Here is a 19,728-nt window from a genome sequence, read left to right as displayed (position 1 = left end):
CTCAGTTAAAGCTGTTCATTTTCTCAAGGCTTAGGTGCCCTTCCCTGGCATGATCTCCCAGGTGGGCTAGATTTATATTCAGCCTTGTATGGAGATTCCTGGAATAAATGTCTCCTTTTGGCCTATACAAGTGATCTGCTGATTCTCCAGTCCCCAGAATTTGGCACACATAGCAGCCCAGCAGAGGGCCACTGCTGTCACCTGGTGTTTGAACTGCATTTGGAGACTGAGTGGCTGTGAAATTAAAGCAGCCTAGAGAGGTTTCTGCTGCTGTCTGACCATAGCTTGCTGATAGCTGCCAAGCCTTGGTTTCCTACAAGTCCCCATTCAGTTCTAAATAAGATGACAATTTAGTCCCAAGCTGCAGAGTTATATGGCTTCACTTTTTGCTTCTTGCTATATTTAGTACAGAAAGGGTCAAAACCTTTTTTTTTTTTAATATCAAATTCTTGCAGAAAATACTGACATCTGAATGCCGAGTTTGGTTCAGAATGTTTGAAATAGGAATGGGGTGTTTTTAGAAAATATATGCATTTATTTCTGAAAGCAGCATTAAATGAGTGGTTACCTATATGTTATGCATTAGCAGCACAATTTTGCTAGAAAAAATACACATTTAATAGCGTTATGATCACTGACAAAAGGGAAAAAGGCACATTTTTTCCCCAGTACTGGCTTTTTTGAAGCCATAATTTTTCCGTGGGGAAAAATGTCAAGTTAAAAAATTAGGATCAGTTCTAACTTTGCACTAAGCAGTCACAGCACATAAATGTTGACCCCCTCCCTGGGGTTTTAAAGCCTCTCTCTCGCTTTTCTCTATTTACAGTTAATGCTCTAGAGCTAAGTGCATCCCTCTGCCTGCCCTCACTCTGCAGCCACTGTGGCACAAGGCTGATTTCACAACCCCTAGGCAGAGCTGTTCTACATCACAGAACATTTCTGCTCAGCTGCCTGTTTCATTTCAGTGAAGGTGGCTTGTGCCTTTTCTTTGATTGCATCCATGTCCATATTCTGGATGTTTTGCAGCTGTCCCAGGATAGAATCCTTGTCCTCTTCCTCCACCTGATCTTCTGCCACCATCTTCTGAAGGTCTTCTGGCAAACCCACATCATCTCCAGCCATCTGTATTTGATTCTCGTCCAACTCACTCTGACACAAAAAGCAGACAATAAAAACAGCACATGAGAATATTTCTGCTGTTCCAGGATCTACCGAGTCTGTTTTGTTTGTTTGTTTTGGGGAGAACTGAAACATATGCACAGATTTTCCAGTCAAAGGCTTTAGATGCAACTTGTGAATTCAGAGGTTCTATCAGCCCCAATATAAGTGCTAGGATGTTGCAGGTGATGTCAATTACAGAGAGATCCAGCAGTGTCAGGACTGAAGCCCCCCGTGTCACTTGCTGTTGTAGAAATCTGTGCTGTGTTCACTGTGGTAACCTGCTGATCCTGCAGGAAATCTACCACAAGTTTTTTTGTGTCCACTAAAGCCCTGCTGTGGCGCTGCCACAGCTGTCACCTGCTGTGCCGTTTGGTCAATAAAGCTGCAGCTTTAGAACAACCATGTAGCTGCCTTTGCCTGTTCATTTGCTGGTGGGTATTTTTAGGTATCAGCATTAAACTGAAGCCTTCCTGAAGAAAGGTGTGTTAAATCTAGGGCAGAATTACTGGGGAAATACTGTGTCTTCCCCACACCGTATCTGTAAACTATATCTGGGCCTTGGGTTGGTAGCTCTGAGTTGTGCTGAAGTGCAGGGGCTGCCTGGTGCATAATCAGAGCAGTGCTGAAGTGCTGGTAATAGGAGGACTTAGACAACAAAAGAGAGGATGGATGGAGGTTGGATGTGAGTTTGAGAAAGCAAAAGGAGATAGCAGAAGGAACTAGTTAAAGTAATTAAAAGGGCTGAGAAGCAGTAAGGGCTGCGCAGGCTTCCTGCCTGCCCGCTGAAACACTGTCAGTGGGGCTATGTCAATTTTTCAAACAATGGTGATTTTGTTCACATTTTATGGGGGATTCGGATGGATCCAGAGCTCAGAAGAAGAGGGTATTTTGACACAGTTCACACATCAAAGATAAGCATTAATGCCTCATTATATCCCCAAAATGAAGCATGACAGCAGCAAAGGCCTGGTATGAATAAGCAGCAATGCTGTCAGCAGGAGGTGTTTTTGAGAGTGAGAGGGGTCCTGGGTTTGCATGAATGAAGGCAAGAATGAATGGAAGGGTGTATCTGGGCAATGTCTGTGTAGTTCCAGGCCCTAGCAAGGACAGGCAGGCTGGGATGCTTGACTGCATAGCCACTATTTACTGTTAGGTCTATTTGTGTTCCATACCTCTTATGAAAAATAGAGAGGTGTATCCTGGTTGTTCCTACTTCAAGGCTGAAATGGGTGACTCCTTTAGGTAAGGTTTGCTGCTACCAGATCTGAAATAACCTAGAAATAACATGCCAGCTGGCAGGAGTATTCCTTATTGATCGTGTAGCAGGAAAACATGTATTAAGCTTTTAATCAGCAGGTGCTGGCTGCTGGAGGAGTTGACCCTTTTGAAATTCTCCCAAGTAGCAGTAGAGGATGATAAAAAAAGATACTGGGTTAATCATGGGAAAAGTCCCCCTAACCAGACAATCACATGTGTCCTTTTCTTTAGAAATATTTAGAATTTAAGACATCATCACTGCACACTGCTGCACATGATGTGAAGAGATGCCCACACAGCACACACAAAGGCCACTTTGCTGATATGAACAACCATTTGACGTGTTCTTGCATGGAAGCTCCCTGTCCTACTGAAGCCTGAGATGTGATGAACAACACAGTTTGGGGCCTCAGAGTGTTCTCTGACCAAAGAAAAACTTATTCAGATGTAGTCTAAAGCAGTCCTGCCCAAGTCACTTGCCTCTACTCACTTGGCATTTAGCCTGTCCTAGTATGAGCTTCAACAGGGAAGAGCTCAACAATAAGCTAAGAAGCACAGAAGATCTTGTATGGCCTCATCTTGTAAAATTTGACAGATCTGGTTCTGTTCCTTAGATTTCACATGGAAATTCAAATCAATTCTATGACCCTATAATCAAGTTTCTGATTTTACCACCTGTTGGTTTTTTTTTTTTAAGGCTGGTGGAAATAATTTACAATTTGTTTTCTCACAAGGGAGGACCGGAAGATTTTCCTACAGGATGTTCTTAAAGCCAGGCTAATGCTGCAAGTGTTCAATTGCACAGTGAGCCTGCAGCCCCGAGCACTCACTTCTGAAGGTCACAGTCAGAATGTGGTGCTGGAAATGCACCTTATCTGCTAGCTGCAGGTGGCAGCTTGCAGCTGGGTGTGGGCAGGGTGTGCAAGATTCCTGCTATTCCAGCACACATGCAGCTGGGACTGTCACTTGCCCAAGGCCAGCCATGGCTCTGGCAGTGACAGAGGCACTACTCTACATCAGATACACCCTGCTTGGACTACAGAGAGAGTTTGAAACAGGCAGACCTCATGGACAGGTCATGGGTTTCAACAACCCCATGCAGAATGCCCCTCTGGACTCTGCCAAGCCTGCACTGGACTAGATGATGACTCTCCTGATGACCTGAATCGCCATAGTCTCCATGTCTCTGCAGGTGTTCAGCTACCCTTTTAGGATCTCTGAGAACAAGAAGCAACATCTATTATAGTAAATTAAATATGCCTGGCACTGGTCTGTTGCCCCAAGGCCAGCTGGCCTGGAACAACCCACTGCAATGCTATTGAACTCTCTCACCCTACCAAACAGGGTGGTCCCATCTAACTGCCTATTGGGCATGTCTGTCCGAACTCCCAAACAGCCCCAGGGAACTTCTTGGGAGAGTGCCCAGGCCAAAACTGGGTCAAGCACCATTCTGACAATTCAGCAGTCCTAGTGATGTTCTTTGGCCCTGGTGATGTTCTTTGGCCCTGGTGATGCATTTGATGTAGCCAAACTCAGACCTGTTTCGATGTCGTGCGGAGTTCTTCACACGTACATGACATGCAGGTGTAGGAAGGAAAGAGACAGTCTCAGCATCTATTTCTGTGAAGTCTTATTGGTTGCAAATAAAAGCAATCAAAGCTCCCAGGCCACTCTGCAGGGCAGCTGAGCTTTCTGCTGGCAGTACTGTGTGAGGCACAGCTTTCCTGGCGCCTCGCTCATCCTGCATCGGATTCACCTTGGGCAGGTGACTCCAGCCCTGATCCTCCAGCTCAGCACCTGCAGTGGCACAGTTACCTGTAGAACCAGAGCCCGTCTTGCCTTGTTCTGCAAGCGGGACTTCTGACAAGCAGTACCGCAGCCTCATGCTGATCTATGCCATCTGAGGGTGCTGGTACCTCACAAGTGTGAGAAGCCACAGGTCGGAACCACCAACCTGTTCTCCTACAACCTCTCTCTTATCCTATCCTTTTTACAGAGATCACAGTTTGGAGCACAGTGTGGAGGCTGCTTTACACTCCAGCTCTCAGGGCCTCAGAGGAAGCGTCATTTCATTGCCCAAAATGGCTTAAATGAGAACCCTCTCAGCCTCAGGTCGCAGAAACTCCATTTCAGCTTATGCCAAGTCCCCAGTTCTGCTCTAAGCTAGGTTACAGCTGTCCTAGTGCCAAGGTGGTGTCCTGCTGAGCCTGACTTGATGATAGGTTTTCCAGCATGGACCATGCTTTGCCTTCCCTGACAACCACTGGGCTGTTGCTGGACCCTGCTGTCAGCCCCAGCTCTTTGCTGTGTTCAGAGCCCACAAGACTGTCCTGTGGACAAGGACACTGCTTCTGCTGGGGTCTGTCATTGCCTTGGCCTGGATTTTGTCAGGGAGCAATCCTGATCCTGCTGCGTGCTCACATCCAATTTGTCACTCCTTTTTTCCACAGCAGATCCACAGCTGTTTCAGTCTGGCCTATCAAGAAAACAGATCAGCAAAAGAATTCTTCAAGCTTGGCAAATACTTGTTTTCAGATTTTACTCTGAAGCTTGCAGGCACTGAAGAGCCTTTCTGGAGACAAGTTTCTCCTTCTGCTTGCTCTATATGCATAGCTAGAGCTTATGTAGTAGCTGCATACAAGTAAAAACTCCTTTAATTCTGGAATGGTACTATTCATTGAATCAAGTCATAACAATGCTCACAGCACAGGAGAGCAAGAGCTGTTTGAGATGAGGTGAGGACATGTCCCTTTCATGGAGAGCTTTGCTTTTAATGTCTTTAGCAGCATTTGTTATTGAAAAGACACCTGATTGCATCTGAATACTCTCTCTCTCAGTATCAGTGAAACGAAACCAGCCTGCTGGAACCAAGAGCCTTGTAGAGCAGTGTCTACAGAAGTGCTTTGACTAGGGGAAGGGATCCACCTCCCTGACGACATAGTCCCTTCCTGAGGCATTAGGAATTCAACAGAACCCCTAACACTTGGATGGAAGAACAGTGCAGATGTGGCAACACTCTGACAGAGAGTAGTGGCATTTGAGCTGACATGATGGATGCATGTGCAAAACGGTGATGTGAAAGGGGTGGTGGGGCCCATGGGAAGAGGTTGCCATGCTGCAGGTGAGGTCTCTGAACAGGCTGGACAGGCCTGTGGTCAGATGTTCCTCTCCTGCATCACAGGCACTATTACCTCAAGCCTCGGTGTTTAGACCTTGCAGAAGCTGTTTGCTGGATCCTGGTTCAAGAAAAAGGCAGTGAGTGAAGGAAGGAGTTATATGTGGTGTTTTTAAATTCAAATATTTATTTATGCATTGAATACTCCAAAGATGAAAAAGTTGTCCGCAGATCAAATGTCTCGTGGCTAAAAGCACCTTTCTGATGACAAACCTAAGTTGACAATTCTGTTAATAGGATTAGGTTCATTAAGGGATGGCTTTCTCTTATAAATCTGGCCCAGATCGCATGGAGCTTTAGATTTTTGCACTGAAAAGGGGGCCCTGGTTAGTTCTGAATGTCATGCTTTCATTTACAATGTGTGGTAGTGATTGATACTGGTAATATTCAGGCTTTCTAGCTACCTGGAATGACTTCTGTTTTTCAAACCAAATAATGTACTATCACAGGTCTGAGAGTATTTTGCTGCCATAATGTTGTATCATAGAGCTGACTTTTTTCAGAGACATACAGCATGCACACAATAATTTCCTTTTCTTCCTGATGTGGCATATGTTTTCATGAGGGCTGATGGAAGGAAAGTGGACCTTCAACCAAGAAATGCTATACAGTTAACTACAAATGCAGAAAAGCATATCATGCAAGGTACACTTGCAACCACAGCAAAGCAGCAGAGCTGTTCGTATGCTTAGTTATCTTCTTTGCTGTCTTAGAGCTCCTCTCTTACTTAGGCAGCAAGTCCTCTACCGTTACACTGAAATTACTGAAATTTCCCTCCTCCCACCTCCTCAAGAGCACTTAGTGCATACCAGATTTAAGACTCAGATGGAGATGGGGCAGATCACCACTGCATACTCTTGGACATTACGAGGTGGCAGTGTGCTTGTCCAAAGTCATCCAAGGGCCGCTGTGGAGACCTTGAACACCATCTCAGCACTGAAAGCAGCACTATGGATGGCAGACATTCATGATCACAGAGACACCCCCACTGCCACTGACTTTTAGTTTAGAGGTAGGCACTTAAGTGTCCTGAGGCATTTGCAATAACCCCTTCTTCAGATGTAAAGCGGGGACCTTGCAGAGTGCAGTGAGGCCAGGGGGAAATGCTGCTCAGCAGCTGGCTGGGCATATGCCTCCAAAAGTCAAACAAAGCCCTAATGATATTTTACCGCTCAGGTGTCAATGAAAATGCTACTGTTTAGAGATTTAGGCCTACAATCCAATCAACCATTTAAAATCTTACACTTCTTTTTCTTCTTTTTTTTTTTTCCCCCATAATTAATCTTTCTGTAATTAACCTTGCTCTCAAGATATGCTTTCCTCTTCTTGTCACTGTGCTGAGCACCCACAGCCCAGGACAAATGGCATGCTGCAGCTGGTGGATACTACCCCTACATATGGCCATAACTAACTGTGTCTCTTCAGGCATTTCCCTTTCTCTTCCAGATGGATATTCTGTCTGGAAAGAATCTGAAGCCCAAAAAGAGACCAAAGTTCAAGTGTGTCACCTTGATAATCACCTGCAGAAGTCTCATTCCATTTAAAGGGGTCATTTGAATGAGAAACTATAGGTGTAGGCTTCCTTTTTAAAAATGAAAACCTGTGCCTTCAGCCAAAGAATCACAGAATGCCAGGTTGGAAGTGAGCTCAAAGATCAACTGGTCCAACCTTTCTAGGTGATGGTGTAGTTGAACTGAGCTGGCCCAGCACCCTATCAAGCTGAGTCTTAAAACTGTCCTGTGTAGGGAAATCCACTGCTTCCCTTTGGGAGATGATTCCAAGGTCTGACTGTTCTCATGGATTCCAGTGGGCATCTCCCCAGCAATAACTTGTCCTCATCACCCCTTGTCTTTTCCACTGGACACCTTGTGAAAACAGTCTCCATCCTCCTGGTAAGTCACCCTTTATGCACTTGTCCATGGCAATAAGGTCTCCCCTAAGCTGTATCTTCTCAAGGATGAACAATCCCAGTTCTCTCAGCCTTTCCTCACATGGCAGGGCTTCCAGTCCTCTGACCATTCTTGTCACCCTTCTTTGGATCCTTTCCAGCCTGTCCACACTCTTGTACAGTGGGGAGCAAGACTGCAGGCAGTGTTCCAGGTGTGGGCTAACCAGCACTGAGTGGGACAATGACTACTTTACCTCAGCTGGTGGTGCCTGGTTTGATGAACCCCGTGTCGGTTAAGTGCTGCAGCTGCGTGCTCTTTGGAGCAGAGCAGCTGTTCTGGAGCCGGGGTGGCCGGGAAGGCGTAGGCAGAACTCACGGGAACCGGCAGCTTTCGCGGGGCAGGTCCGAGGGTACCGGGGCTGGGGTGTTGCTGGGACGTCCAGGAGCTTGAAACGCAAAGGGCGAGGCGGCAGCGGTAAGTCCTTTGTCCTTTCGGAGTGATTACTGTAACTGCATTCGCTTGAGTTCGCTTACAGGAGCTTTGCTCAGCAGGGACCCGTTGGCAGGCAGAGGGAGCTTAACTGAGCTTTCTCCACAGGGTTTCCCCCCTTGCTTGCCCCGCACCCAGTACCCGTCTCAAGCATTCTGCCGCACTTGCCTAGACAGCGCTTCCCTTGCTCGGAAAGGCAGGCAGTAAAGGTTTGGTCATCCAAGCCGCGTGTTCGAAGTTAGGGAAAACCACGTTTGTCACCCCTGGTTCTGAGCGGCGCAGACGGGACTGTTTTATCCAGGTTCATTCACATTCCATCCAGATTGTAACTTGCCTTCAGGGTTCAGGCGAAGGCTTTCAAGAAGGGGTGCGGTGTGAGGAGCGTGGCACTAGGGGGCCTGTCGCGGCTCGGGGCTAGGAGTAGCACCGGACCAACCACTGTGGTAAATCTACAGGGTTTATAATTTGTGTTTCCACTCGAAAGTCACTTTCTCAGCCAAGGTGACATCGTTACACTTGTAACTGTGTGACTGCTGCATCCTTTCCTTCTGGCATTCCTGATGTTTCAGTGAGAAATCCTTTAGACAGTTCAGCAGAGATGGCTGCAGATGCTTTGGTGTTCACTTGTGCTTGCCACAGAAAACACAGCAGCATTGAATTCTGTTGCTTGTAGGTTGTAAGGTAAGTTTTAAAATTCCTCAATTGTATTTTCGTTTCTATGAATCTATGTGCTATGTGAACCTGGTACTAAATCTAAACCCTGAACAAACTGGTGCTGGGGTGTGCTCTTTGATGCTAGAGTGTCATCATCCCTGTCTTTAAGCCACTTGGCAGTCCTTAACAGAGTTCTGGTCTGAGCCCACTGGACCCTTAGATTTCATAACCTGGCATGATTTTGACAATATCTAAATGCTCTGACTATTTAAATATGATAGTGTTATGTATATGTGTGTATATACATGTGTGTGTGTGTGTGTGTAGAACCAGTATTTGGGTAAATGCTGAAGAGATAACAACTGCAGAAAGTTTTCAGGTCGTTGATGAAGCACACAGCCTGAACCAGGCTAACGGCAGTCTTCTGGTGTCTGGGGCTGGCCAAGCAGCTCTGCAGCCTTCCCGTTTAATTCCTAGCTTCAGGATAACTCGTTCCTCCTGCAGGTGCTAGAAGATGTGACAGGGATTTCAGCCAATCCCTTCACAATGCCTCTGCTGTTACAGAGCTAAAATCACAAGGTGTGACAGCTCCTGGGCAGGCTTTTCCCTCAACCCTCCTTTGAGTTGGGTTCTAACAAGTTAAGGTGCCTGCAGGCCTCAGGTTGACTCTTGGTTCCCTGCTGTTTGGTAATCTCCATGACAGTCACCCTGAGCAATTATGAATGAAGTACCCTGGGGCATTATTAATTTGTTAGCTGACCATAACTTAAATGTGTGGAACTCGCTGTTGATAGTTCATTTCCTTACTGCTAGTTAGTATAGACCAAAATGTGGCATGGATAGTTCTCAACCTTGACTAGGGCCATCATCCCAGGATAGAAGGGTCTGGGAAATGCAAGCCCTGTACTGCTGGAATATTTTAATTACACTTGATATAATAATCAGACTTCTGTCTACCTGGGCTCACGCACACAGGGTCAAATAGGCTCTTAGCTTCCTTGAAACCTGTTGGAGTCCAGCATCTGAATACCATCTTGAAACAAGAAACATTCTGCAGAAGATTCAAGCTTCAAAACTTTTTTAATAGGCAAGATATATGGATGTTCAGTACAGGCTTAATGCTAAGGCCTGTACTTTGATAAGCCTTTGATAAACAAGAGTTTTGCAGTTAAATCCCTGAAAATGTGAAAGATGACGAGCAAATGAGGAGCAAGTCTTCCCTCTAAACCAAACACTGGGCTGTCCTTGTTTGTATCCTTGTTTTTGTCAGGAAGATACCATCAATGCAAACACTAACTATGCTTTCTGTCACTACCCGCAAGCTATTGCAGCTGCTGTCTGCTGTTAGCAAACTTCCAGATTTCTCTGTTCCTTGGAGTATCTACTGTCTGTATTTTGGTTTTCCTGGGAATGTTTGACAGTGTCAGGAGCAGTAAAGAATATGGATCGGACAGTTCACTTGCACACTGTAGAAGGCAGTAACAATGACCCTTCAGAAGTCTAGCGTAACTCAAAAACAGCTTGCAGAGAGTTCTCAGGGACTTTGCCTATAGCTGCTGGTTGTGGCTAAGTTAAGAAACGTGTGCTGTCAGATACAGTCAGGCCAGGTACTCAGCCTGTCCTGTCACCTGGTCTTGATATGACAACACAGAAGAGGATTATAAGAATCTTTCTGTTAGATCCATCTACTGAGCAGAGCGAAAAGAGTCTAAGAGAGGCAGTCACTAGGGAAAACTGTGGCTTGGGCCCCTCCATTTCTGTACTGAGCTGCAGAGGGAATCCCTCAGATAGGACAGCTTGGCGTGTTCAGAAATCTGCACTGGTTGTCTCTGTGTTTGCTGTAGTCTTGGCCACTGAACTAGAGGAGACCATGGACTGCAGGCTTACCTTTGGGAGTCTGTACTTCTCTCTCAGATGAACCCTCAGACAGGCTCGCTCTGCCTTTTTGTGTGCAAATGCTGCATCTCTTTCCATCCTGGAAATTGGAAAAGAATGTTTCTTGAAGTGACTGATGAAGTGTGGTCTTTTAGCCTGAACCAGTTGCTCAACTGTGAAAAGCTACATGCAGGAATTATTCACACTGTTACAGAATTTGTCCAAAGGCATGAAATGGGTGATACCAATGAAGTGATGCTAGACTCTCTGCACCCCAAGCTTGTTCTCAGAACAATTCCTTTGAGTCCTGTGAAGAATGGACAAGACAAACTCCACGTCTGGAGTTTGGACCCTGCTGGCTGTTATTTCTGGTCTGCTCATTGGCATTATTCACTGTTACAGACAGCAAAGTTACACTTATTCCTCTCTTATTATATGGGGCACTTAAAAAGGGGTGGCTGCCTGCCAGTGCTGTTACTCTACAAACATGACCTTCTCCTGGGATAAGAACACACACACAGAGCACCAGAATGGTCTTTCTAGGTCAGACCAATAGTATGCCTATCCTAGTATCCCATCTCCAACAGTAGACGGAACATAAGCATCCTGTATCAAAACCGCTCAGCTTCCAAAAATCAGTGTAGAGTACTGGAGCCAGAAACTGGCCCTACATAATTGCTGTTAAAAGCAATGGCCTCTGTCACCTATGAATTTTCCTGGTCTTTTCTGCATCCATTCGGAACATCCCAGGGTGATGAATTCCACAGCTCCACTGTGTGGAAAATACTTCTTTTATCTGTGATTTTATAAAATGCTTTAATTAGATTTATGAAGTGCTCAGTGGAATTTTTGGTTGGATTACTTATGTATTTATTTTCAAAATGTATCTCCTCAAAGATTTTTGGTAACAGTTGATAGCCTTCACCTTCTCTCCTCTTTCTTTCTTTAGTTTTTTTTTTCCAGAAGCATGGTCATAAATGTTCTATGGCAAAACTGCTTTCATTCCAGTATAGATATTTTGTCACATAAAAGTCACTTGCAGGATGAAATGTTGTTTTTCCTCTGCTTCCATAAATGAGTTATTGGGGGTTCTCTCTTGAGAAGAAGAAGAAAATAAAAAAAGTTTCATGTTAACTGGAAGCTATCTTAGACTTCTTTCAGCCAGTCATTGACGGGAAGCTTAGAGTTTTGGGTTTGTTTTTTTTTTTTTTTTTTTTTAGCATTTCTGACATAGTCTCCCTCTTTCTCAATCTTCCTCTTCTGTTGCCCTCTCCTCCAGAGGAGCTGTTAGCAGCCACAGCAGGCATCAGGATGTGTTCCCACAGAGCATCACTAGACATCCCTTTAGGTGTTCTGTGGGGCTGAGGGGTAGGATTTTCTGCTCAGGTAGATCTGGGCTTTTTGCTTGTCCTGGCATCATGAGGATGCCTGGCAAAACTCACTTGGCCAACCTCCCAGCATTGCCTGAGCTTGCACCTTTTTATTCTGGAGGCTCAGATTATGCCCTGCAACATGAAGCTCTGCAGGAACAGGAAAGCTGTGTGTGAAAGAACTTCAGATGTTCCTATTGTAGTTTCAAACTGTACTTTCAGAAGTACTCCTGCACCAATTCCTCAATACATGCCACACAAAAACATGATAGAAATAATTCCTTTTCCAAGCATTTTCCTTATCCCAGGAATCCCCTTTTCCTTCAGTCTCAGTAAAGCATCTTCTTGCTGGCAGGTGATTATTTCTCTTTCTAATATTCCTTGACAAAATTCACAGCAAAACATTGTGCTTTATTCCAAACCAATGATGCCTGTTTGAGGTTTTATGATAGAAATGGCTGCTGCTAAATACAGACCTGGATAGCTCAAATTCCATCAGTCATTAACCTTTCACCTATAATCATCTTACATGAAGGATTTACACAACCATTATGTAATTGACCATTAGAGGAACAGATACATTTGAGGTTTAAAAGTCAATCGTTTTATTAAAAATTATGCATGAGTTGAACTTCTACATGTGCAGTCCTTTATTTTACTTAGGTTTTGATATTTAAACGTAGTAAAGTGGTAAATATTATAATCACAGGTAAAATAAAATTGAGGTTTGAAATTTCTGCTTTATTTAGTAGATTTTAGAAAAAATAACTGAAAATGCAGCTACAAAAAATAACAACCTTAAATCCTTTTCCTAGACAAATATCATCCATTTAACTTAGTGCTCATTACTTTTTTGTGTCTGCCATAGTAAATGTGGACAAAGGAAAAATTATGTATTGAACATGTACCCTACATGGAGTTCTAGGAGAACAAATCACACATATTTTAGAATTAACTCCTGCACCACAAGCAGCTTTGTACTCATAGAAAATCTGGATAGACAAAGTGAGATAATCTAGGAAGGAATCCAGCATATGAAGGTGTGGAGATAGCAGGAAAGTGTAGGAGAGAACTGCAGGATGAGGGGAAGGGGGAACACAGTACTTTATAATTTCCAGATGGTGAGCTTTTACTTTAGAAAATCTCTTTAGCAAAGATTCATCTGCTTTAAAAGAAAAGGGAAGAGAGTTGAATATCTGGCTTTTTCTTGGGTTGTTTTATCTGCACAGAGGTACCAAGAATCAGCCCCATACTGATAATAAGGGAACAGGTACTCACTTCTCCTCAACCATTTGCTTTTGATATTCCTCATACTCCTCTCTGGTCATTCCTGCAGCTGCTGCTGGATCAGAAGGAGTGCTTTCTTCTTTGCTTTCTTCCCCTCCACCTCCAAGTCCCAAATTCTTTACCTGGTTACTCAACATAGTTTTCATTAGAAAGGCCATCTTCTCAAGGAGGAAAAAAAAAAAAAAAAAGGAGCTATAAGCAAACAGCTAGAAGAAAGCCTGAGCAAACCAAAAAATGTTTTCAAACCAACAGTTGTAAGCAGGAGAGTTTCTACAGCCACATCGGCTCTTCAAGGGCACAATGCGAGTGAAACGTGAATGCCAAAACCAGTTTGTCAGCCATAATCTGGATTAAAGAGTGAACTCCTTAATATCTAGAGGCAGATGGTTCAGATTACTCAAAAAAAAAAAAATCAGATGAAGCTACCTACTTTTTGTATTAATATCTTAAGCTAATTGTACATAGACACACAAAAATCAGTCGTAGTATGTAGCAGCATCTTGACTTTCAGTCTTGAAACTCTCACAGAGACAAAAACATTTCCTGAAACACAACAAATCTGAATTCAAGAGAAGGTTGACCAAACAGCCATAGTAAAATTCAGGTTCCTGGGCAAAAAACCCTTTTGGATTTAAACAAGCAAACGAGATTTGAAAACTGGAATTCTTCACTAACTGACCCCCCAGTCCTTGTTATCCACTGGACAGAAAATAGATGGAATGGTTTTAGTTTGACCCCTTTTCATATGGGTGGTTTGTCCCACACATGAATGGGGTGTGGCTGTTACTTTCTTTTCAAGACAGCTATCACCAAAACCCCAAATAACATGTTCCTATTTTTCATTCTTTAGGGTTTATTTCAACTCTTCCCCGGGCCGTCTCTGTCTGCGTCACCACTTTGACAGGTACTGCATAGAACACCTGACGGACTTAATCTTGAATGGGTGAAGGAGAAATGCATCTGACTTGTTCTGTTTAACTTAGTATCTTTTGTTTGTGGAGTGCTCGTGGAGGTCCTCAACTTTCAAAACTTGATTCCCATCATTAGCCTCACCAGGTCTATCCAAGTGAATATGTGCAGGATCATAGACTATTTTGGGAAAGAAAATAATCTGCTAGGTCTCAAAAGTTGATGACGTTGGGTTTTGAGCATTTATCCCACTCCAACTGACTGCGCATGCCTTCATGAAACATTCTGTAATTTTGATTATCTAAATGGGCCTCCCAGAACTCTCATGATTTCACTGAGGAGGATTCCAGTTTGCCTAATGCCTTAATCTGTATTAGAAAGGCTTCTAATTAAAGCAGACCTGTTACTATTTAAAAAAAAAAAAAAAAGGGCAGGATGTTCTGTAGTCCTGGATTATTACTGATTAAACTTCAAATTTCTTTTTGAAGTAGAGTATCAATCAGAAGCATGAATTCCAAATCACAATAAAACCACTTTGATATATTACAGATACCTAGAAAGCATCTTAAAGCTGGTTTCAGTGATCACTGTGTGCTTTCAGAACTATGCATAAGTTGCAAGGAGAACAAACTGTTTACACCTGACAGGAGAGCTGACAACCAGCTGATGTTGGAACAGTACCAGAACAGTAAAAAAAAAAAAGTTGCATACCAAACACAGCAGTTGCACACCCAAGGAGAGACACACACTGACTTGTTTTGGGTAAGCAAGTTGTACTCCAACAAACAGGAGCAGAGCACCCAGGTGAGAGTAATTTATTTGAAGAACCTCAAAGATACAGGCAGTCCTCAGCTCAGAAAAATGGGCTGCTTTGTATACTTAGAGCAGCCACCAAGCAATTCTTTGTGCTGTTAAGAGACTTAGAAGCTGACAGCTTCACATTTGACCCCAAGTGTCTGATGCTCAAGGCAAGCCTGATGCTCTTACACAAGCTTTTGAGCAAATCTCTTATGTCCCTCCTGCGTGAGACTGCAACACAGAGGATGTAATTCCCACCCCCCCCAGAATGAATTTGGTCTGGTTCCCACACATCTTTCTCACTGATTTCAAGATGTCAGTGAGTGTACATGATCTTCCCTTGTTTCTGTTCCTGTATTGGTGGTTTGCATAGGTCTATGTGATGGTTTTAAGATGGTCTTTTCTTCTCACAGCTTTCATTTGCTTCCAGACTGAGCTAGCCTGGTCATTGTTGGTGTGGGAGGGAGACAGTAACAGTCTATTCACTGCACAATTTTCATTAAATAGAAACAAAGCAGCCGGAAGTAATTGCAGGTAAAGTGGGAAAGAAGACTCATTGGGGTATTCCTTTGTATTGTGATTCAGAAAACCTCCCTTCCCACTGCCCCAGTAATAGGCCTGTTACCGAAGCATCTTGTGCAAATGACTGGATTTTAAGACACTAACACAAGTTGCATTAATAAATGCACAACTCTGCGTTTAGAAGCAGGATTGCTGAAAGACATCTTCTGAGGCTCCGTATCTGAGGATAAACTCTGTGTGGGTTTTAAGTGCCTCCAGAGATGGGGACTCTGCAGCCTCTCTGGGCAGGAGTTTTGAGTGCCTCCAGAGATGGGGACTCCGCAGCTGCTCTGGGCAGCTTTGTCGAGTGTTCTGTTGCCCTCTAAGTGAAGAACTTTTTGCTTGGGCTTATGTGGAACCTCCTGTGTTCTAGCTTGTGTCCTGTCACTGGACACCACTGAAAAGAGTCTGGCTCCATCCTCCTGATGCTCACACTTTAGGTATTTATGAGCATTAAGATCCCTCTTCAGCCTTCTTTTCTCCAGGCTGCTTTTCTCCAGCCTTTCTTCATGAGGTCCAGTTTCCCAATGATCTCAGTGGCTCTCCACTGGACTCTCTCCAGTAGTTGCCTGTCCCCCTTGAACTGGGGAGCCCAGAATTGGACACAATACTCCAGATGTGGTCTAGGGAAGAGCAGAGTGGGAGGATAACATGCTTCAACCTGCTGGCCGCATACTTCTTCACACACCCCAGGACACCACTGACCTTCTCAGCCATAAGGGCATGCTGTTGGCACACGGTCAGCTTGTGGTCTGCCAGGTTCTTTTCCCCAGAGCTCCTTTTCAGCAGATCACCATCCCCTAATCTTCACTGATACATGGAGCTGTTCTTCCCCAGATGAAGTACTCTACACTTGCCCTTAGGTTGCCATGAATGTCATTACGTTCCTCCCTGTCCAACTCTCCAGCCCATCTAGCTCTTGCTGAATGGCAGCACAGTGTTCAGATGTGTCAGCCACTCCTTTCACATTTGAATCATCAGCAGCTTGCTGAGGGTACACTTTAGCACTTCATCCAGGTCATTGATGAGTATCTTTTCTGTTGGCCTGCTATAGGTGATCCTGCTTTGGCAGGGGGGTTGGACTAGATGATCTCTCGAGGTCCCTTCCAGCCCCTAAGATTCTGTGATTCTGTACTTGCTGAGGGGCAGCTTAGTTGAGGCATGCAGTGAGGCAAGTGTTGCAGCTCCTGGATTTTTTGGGCACCGGTGCTGACAATTCCACTGTGCTGTCACCAGTTTTTACATAGTAAAAATACACTGATATTCTACCAGGGGGCAGTGTGTAACCAGCCCCCTCCCCCCAGATAATACCTCCTCAACTGTAAAGGTGTGGATGTGTCCTAGTACTCACCAGGCATTAATACAACAATCTTCAGCATTCTCTAGAGACCTGGCTTAGTTGCATTCTGCTTTGGAATGGTTGTAAATGTGGTCTGACTCCAGCTGCATGCTGCCACTTTCTTTCCCCCTGCTTCTTTTGGTAGCTGTATGAAAAGACTAAATGCAGCCCTGAATTTCAGATGAAATCTTCAAGTACTTGAAAATACTTTAATTGGTAAGAACCCCTAGAGATTGAATATTGGGTATTAGAAACTTCTTAACTGAAAGCATTCTCAAACCCTTGAACAGACTCCACAGGGCTGAATCACCATCCCTATTATGCAGAGATGTGGTGCAAAGGGACATGGTTTAGCATCAGACTAGTTAGGTCACAGTTGGACTTGATGATCTTAAAGGTCTTTTATAACCAAAATGATTCTATGATTCTCACTCTTTTCTACAGGCAGAGCCTCAGCCTCCCACTGCTGTTAACTCTCGAGGATCAGGCAGGACTGAGCCCAGATCTCAGTGTTCAAGCTCTCTGAACAACAAAGGGGCAAGGCATTCTTGGGTTTTACAGGCACATACCAAATTAAAAGGAAAAAAGCTTACTAAAATATGCATCTTTATTCAAATAAGGTTACCTCTGAACTCCCAGTGTCAATTTACATTAGTCAGAAACATATGAAAATGCCATCTGTTTGAATTAAAAAACCCCAACAGTAGACAGTCTTCAGTGTTACAGTAATCGATGCATTGATAAATGTCAGATTTTCTTCAGACAGGAATTTACAAACCATGTTGTGAGTTTGACTGTTGAAAGATGTGGGTGGGACTTTATTTAACAGACCCTGACCAGTACAATGAGATTCTCTTGGCACTGCCAAATATTTGCTACTTATCCACACTTCAAGCACAATTGTTAGACTTGTTCTTCCCCATATTGTCAAACTGGACTCCAAGGTGTCTTCTTCTCCTACTCCTGAAATTTTCCTTGACAAGAATCAAACGCCCTATCAGTAGCCAGACATAACAGGAGGCTACACTGACTGACAAATACTCTTCAGTTCCAATGTGTTGCTACTACTTCAGCAACATACAGGACTATTGAGCTGGGCCATTGGCAGCTTTCCCTTGATGCAGTGAGTGATGAGGCAATTACGAAGTTCCAAGGAGAGACGACTGTGAAATGGAAGCATGAAGCAAAGTTACCACTTTTTGGATGTTATGCTTTAGATTTCTGTTCTCTAATACCAAAGTTTCCCAGTTGCACACGCAAGATGTCAGATCTACGAGCAGCATCAACACACAAACTGAGCTTCACAGGAAGATACAACTGTAGTTTTCCCCTAAACACCATCCCCAGCCTTCTCTTCTTTCTAACAAAAGACACAAAGGCATGGGCTGCTCCAGCTTTAAAACAAAGTTGTGGCTGGATAATTTCACAGTAACCAAAAAGACAGGCTTCCAACTGCTATTAGAAAGCCACTCCTCATTACGCCAGATATATGCATTGACTTATCAAAACACAATTGCTAGCCTTGCTCTAGAAAGGGTTTGGCAAAGCCTGCTGTGTAAGAGAGTTCTGCGTACGTGTTGCACTGATGCAGGAAGGCTTGGAACTGAGAGGAAAAACACTGTACATGTTCAGAATGATTCAAGAAAACATATTAATTTAGCTAGAAGAGTCAGGGTTCTAACAGCTTAGACTCAAGGCACCTGTAAATATTTGCTGGTGTTGAAGGAACTGAATGGATGAACTCCTGTTCTATTCTGGCTTATTTAAAAAAAGCTTTTCCCAATTGATTGTATTTATCCAGCAAGACGAGCTTGAGGCACAAGTGTCTCCAATTAGTACAGCAAAATCTTCTCAAATGTAGTAATTAATTTATAAAGCTATACCACTTACAGTGTATCACATACTGTAGCTTTGTAAATAGGTCTGTAAGTGGTGTTGTTTTATGGGTATAGCACAGATCTGCTTTTTGGACACTAAGTAATAAAATACATTGCATAGATTTATCATTTCTCCAAACTGACAGGCACAATACTGAAGTGTTCTGCATTACAGCAAATTTGGCAGCATGTGTTACACTCAAAGAGAGCAGACTGTAAGAATGTAGTAGTAGCATGCTGGGTTCCAAATAGAATCTGTAGACTCAGGCAAACAGATTAATAATCAAAAGTGATATATCCTGATGTATTTGTGCATTGTAGAGAATATTGAAAAACCACCCCCCCATTCTAACTCTACATGCGAACAACTCAAGGACAAAGTTACCACAGCTATGTAAACAAGGCAAAATGAATTCATTTCACATTCCTAATTTGGGGTATCTGCTTTGTTTCTTCCCTGAAGTAAACGTTCACCTGATAAGCAGTATCAAAAACACATGTTCAGTCTTACACTTTTGATATTAAAGCAGGAATTGACACACACTACAATAGCTGCAGGATTAACAAATGTGTCTGAAGCACCAGCTTATGAAGAAATGGGTTGACACTCAATCAATACCTGTAGTTCAGAATACTTGCCATGTCAAGACTTAAACCATCTGTATTTGATAGATGAAAGACAGGACAGCTTTACAAAAGTGAACACATTCACACAATAAACAAATCCTTAATAAAATCAGATGTGAAGAGGTATAAAACAATGGTATCTTTGCTGACAAAGTTCCACAAATCTCCAAACAAAATTACAGACAGTTTTGAAACTACAAAAATGAAATCAGTCCCACAATATACTTGAAGTTACTTCTTCATGGTTTCCCTCACAGCCTATAAACCAAAACTCAAAATAAGGAGCTAGGACTTTGCTTGTTCTCTGTGGTTTGTTTTCCACATCAGGCATCGACAGTCAGACACTTAAAGGCTGTCTCTGTGTCCACAGATTACAAAATGTTTATAAATCTGTATTTCATGAAAAGTTAGAATTAACTGTAAGTCTGAAGCTGTTAAATCCAAATGGTAAAGAAAATAG

At 43.6% G+C, this 19,728-nt stretch overlaps 1 protein-coding gene across 1 annotated transcript; it reads right to left on the bottom strand.

Moving 5' to 3' along the window:
- Nucleotides 1–921: 921 nt before the first annotated feature.
- On the bottom strand, nucleotides 922–13,315 carry CPLX4 (complexin 4). Its single transcript, XM_054398492.1, has 3 exons — nucleotides 13,149–13,315; nucleotides 10,513–10,600; nucleotides 922–1,149 (listed from the first exon to the last, which is right to left on the bottom strand). The coding sequence occupies exons 1-3, from the start codon at nucleotides 13,313–13,315 to the stop codon at nucleotides 922–924; spliced, it is 483 nt and encodes a 160-aa protein (XP_054254467.1).
- Nucleotides 13,316–19,728: the final 6,413 nt, after the last annotated feature.

This window comes from Indicator indicator, unplaced genomic scaffold (genome assembly GCF_027791375.1).
Source record: "Indicator indicator isolate 239-I01 unplaced genomic scaffold, UM_Iind_1.1 iindUn_scaffold_57, whole genome shotgun sequence".
In the NCBI taxonomy this organism is placed as follows: Eukaryota; Metazoa; Chordata; class Aves; order Piciformes; family Indicatoridae; genus Indicator; species Indicator indicator.
The sequence above is the reverse complement of the archived record's forward strand: the minus strand, read 5'-3'. Positions and strand labels throughout refer to the sequence as shown.

Coding starts and splice junctions, on each gene's coding strand:
- CPLX4 (XM_054398492.1), bottom strand. CDS start 13,315: ATGGCCTTTCTAATGAAAACTATGTTGAGTAACCAGGTAAAGAATTTG. Junction 10,601..13,148: donor AAGCAAATGGTTGAGGAGAA/GTGAGTACCTGT, acceptor TCCAATTTCCAG/GATGGAAAGAGATGCAGCAT. Junction 1,150..10,512: donor AGAAGTACAGACTCCCAAAG/GTAAGCCTGCAG, acceptor TTTTTGTGTCAG/AGTGAGTTGGACGAGAATCA.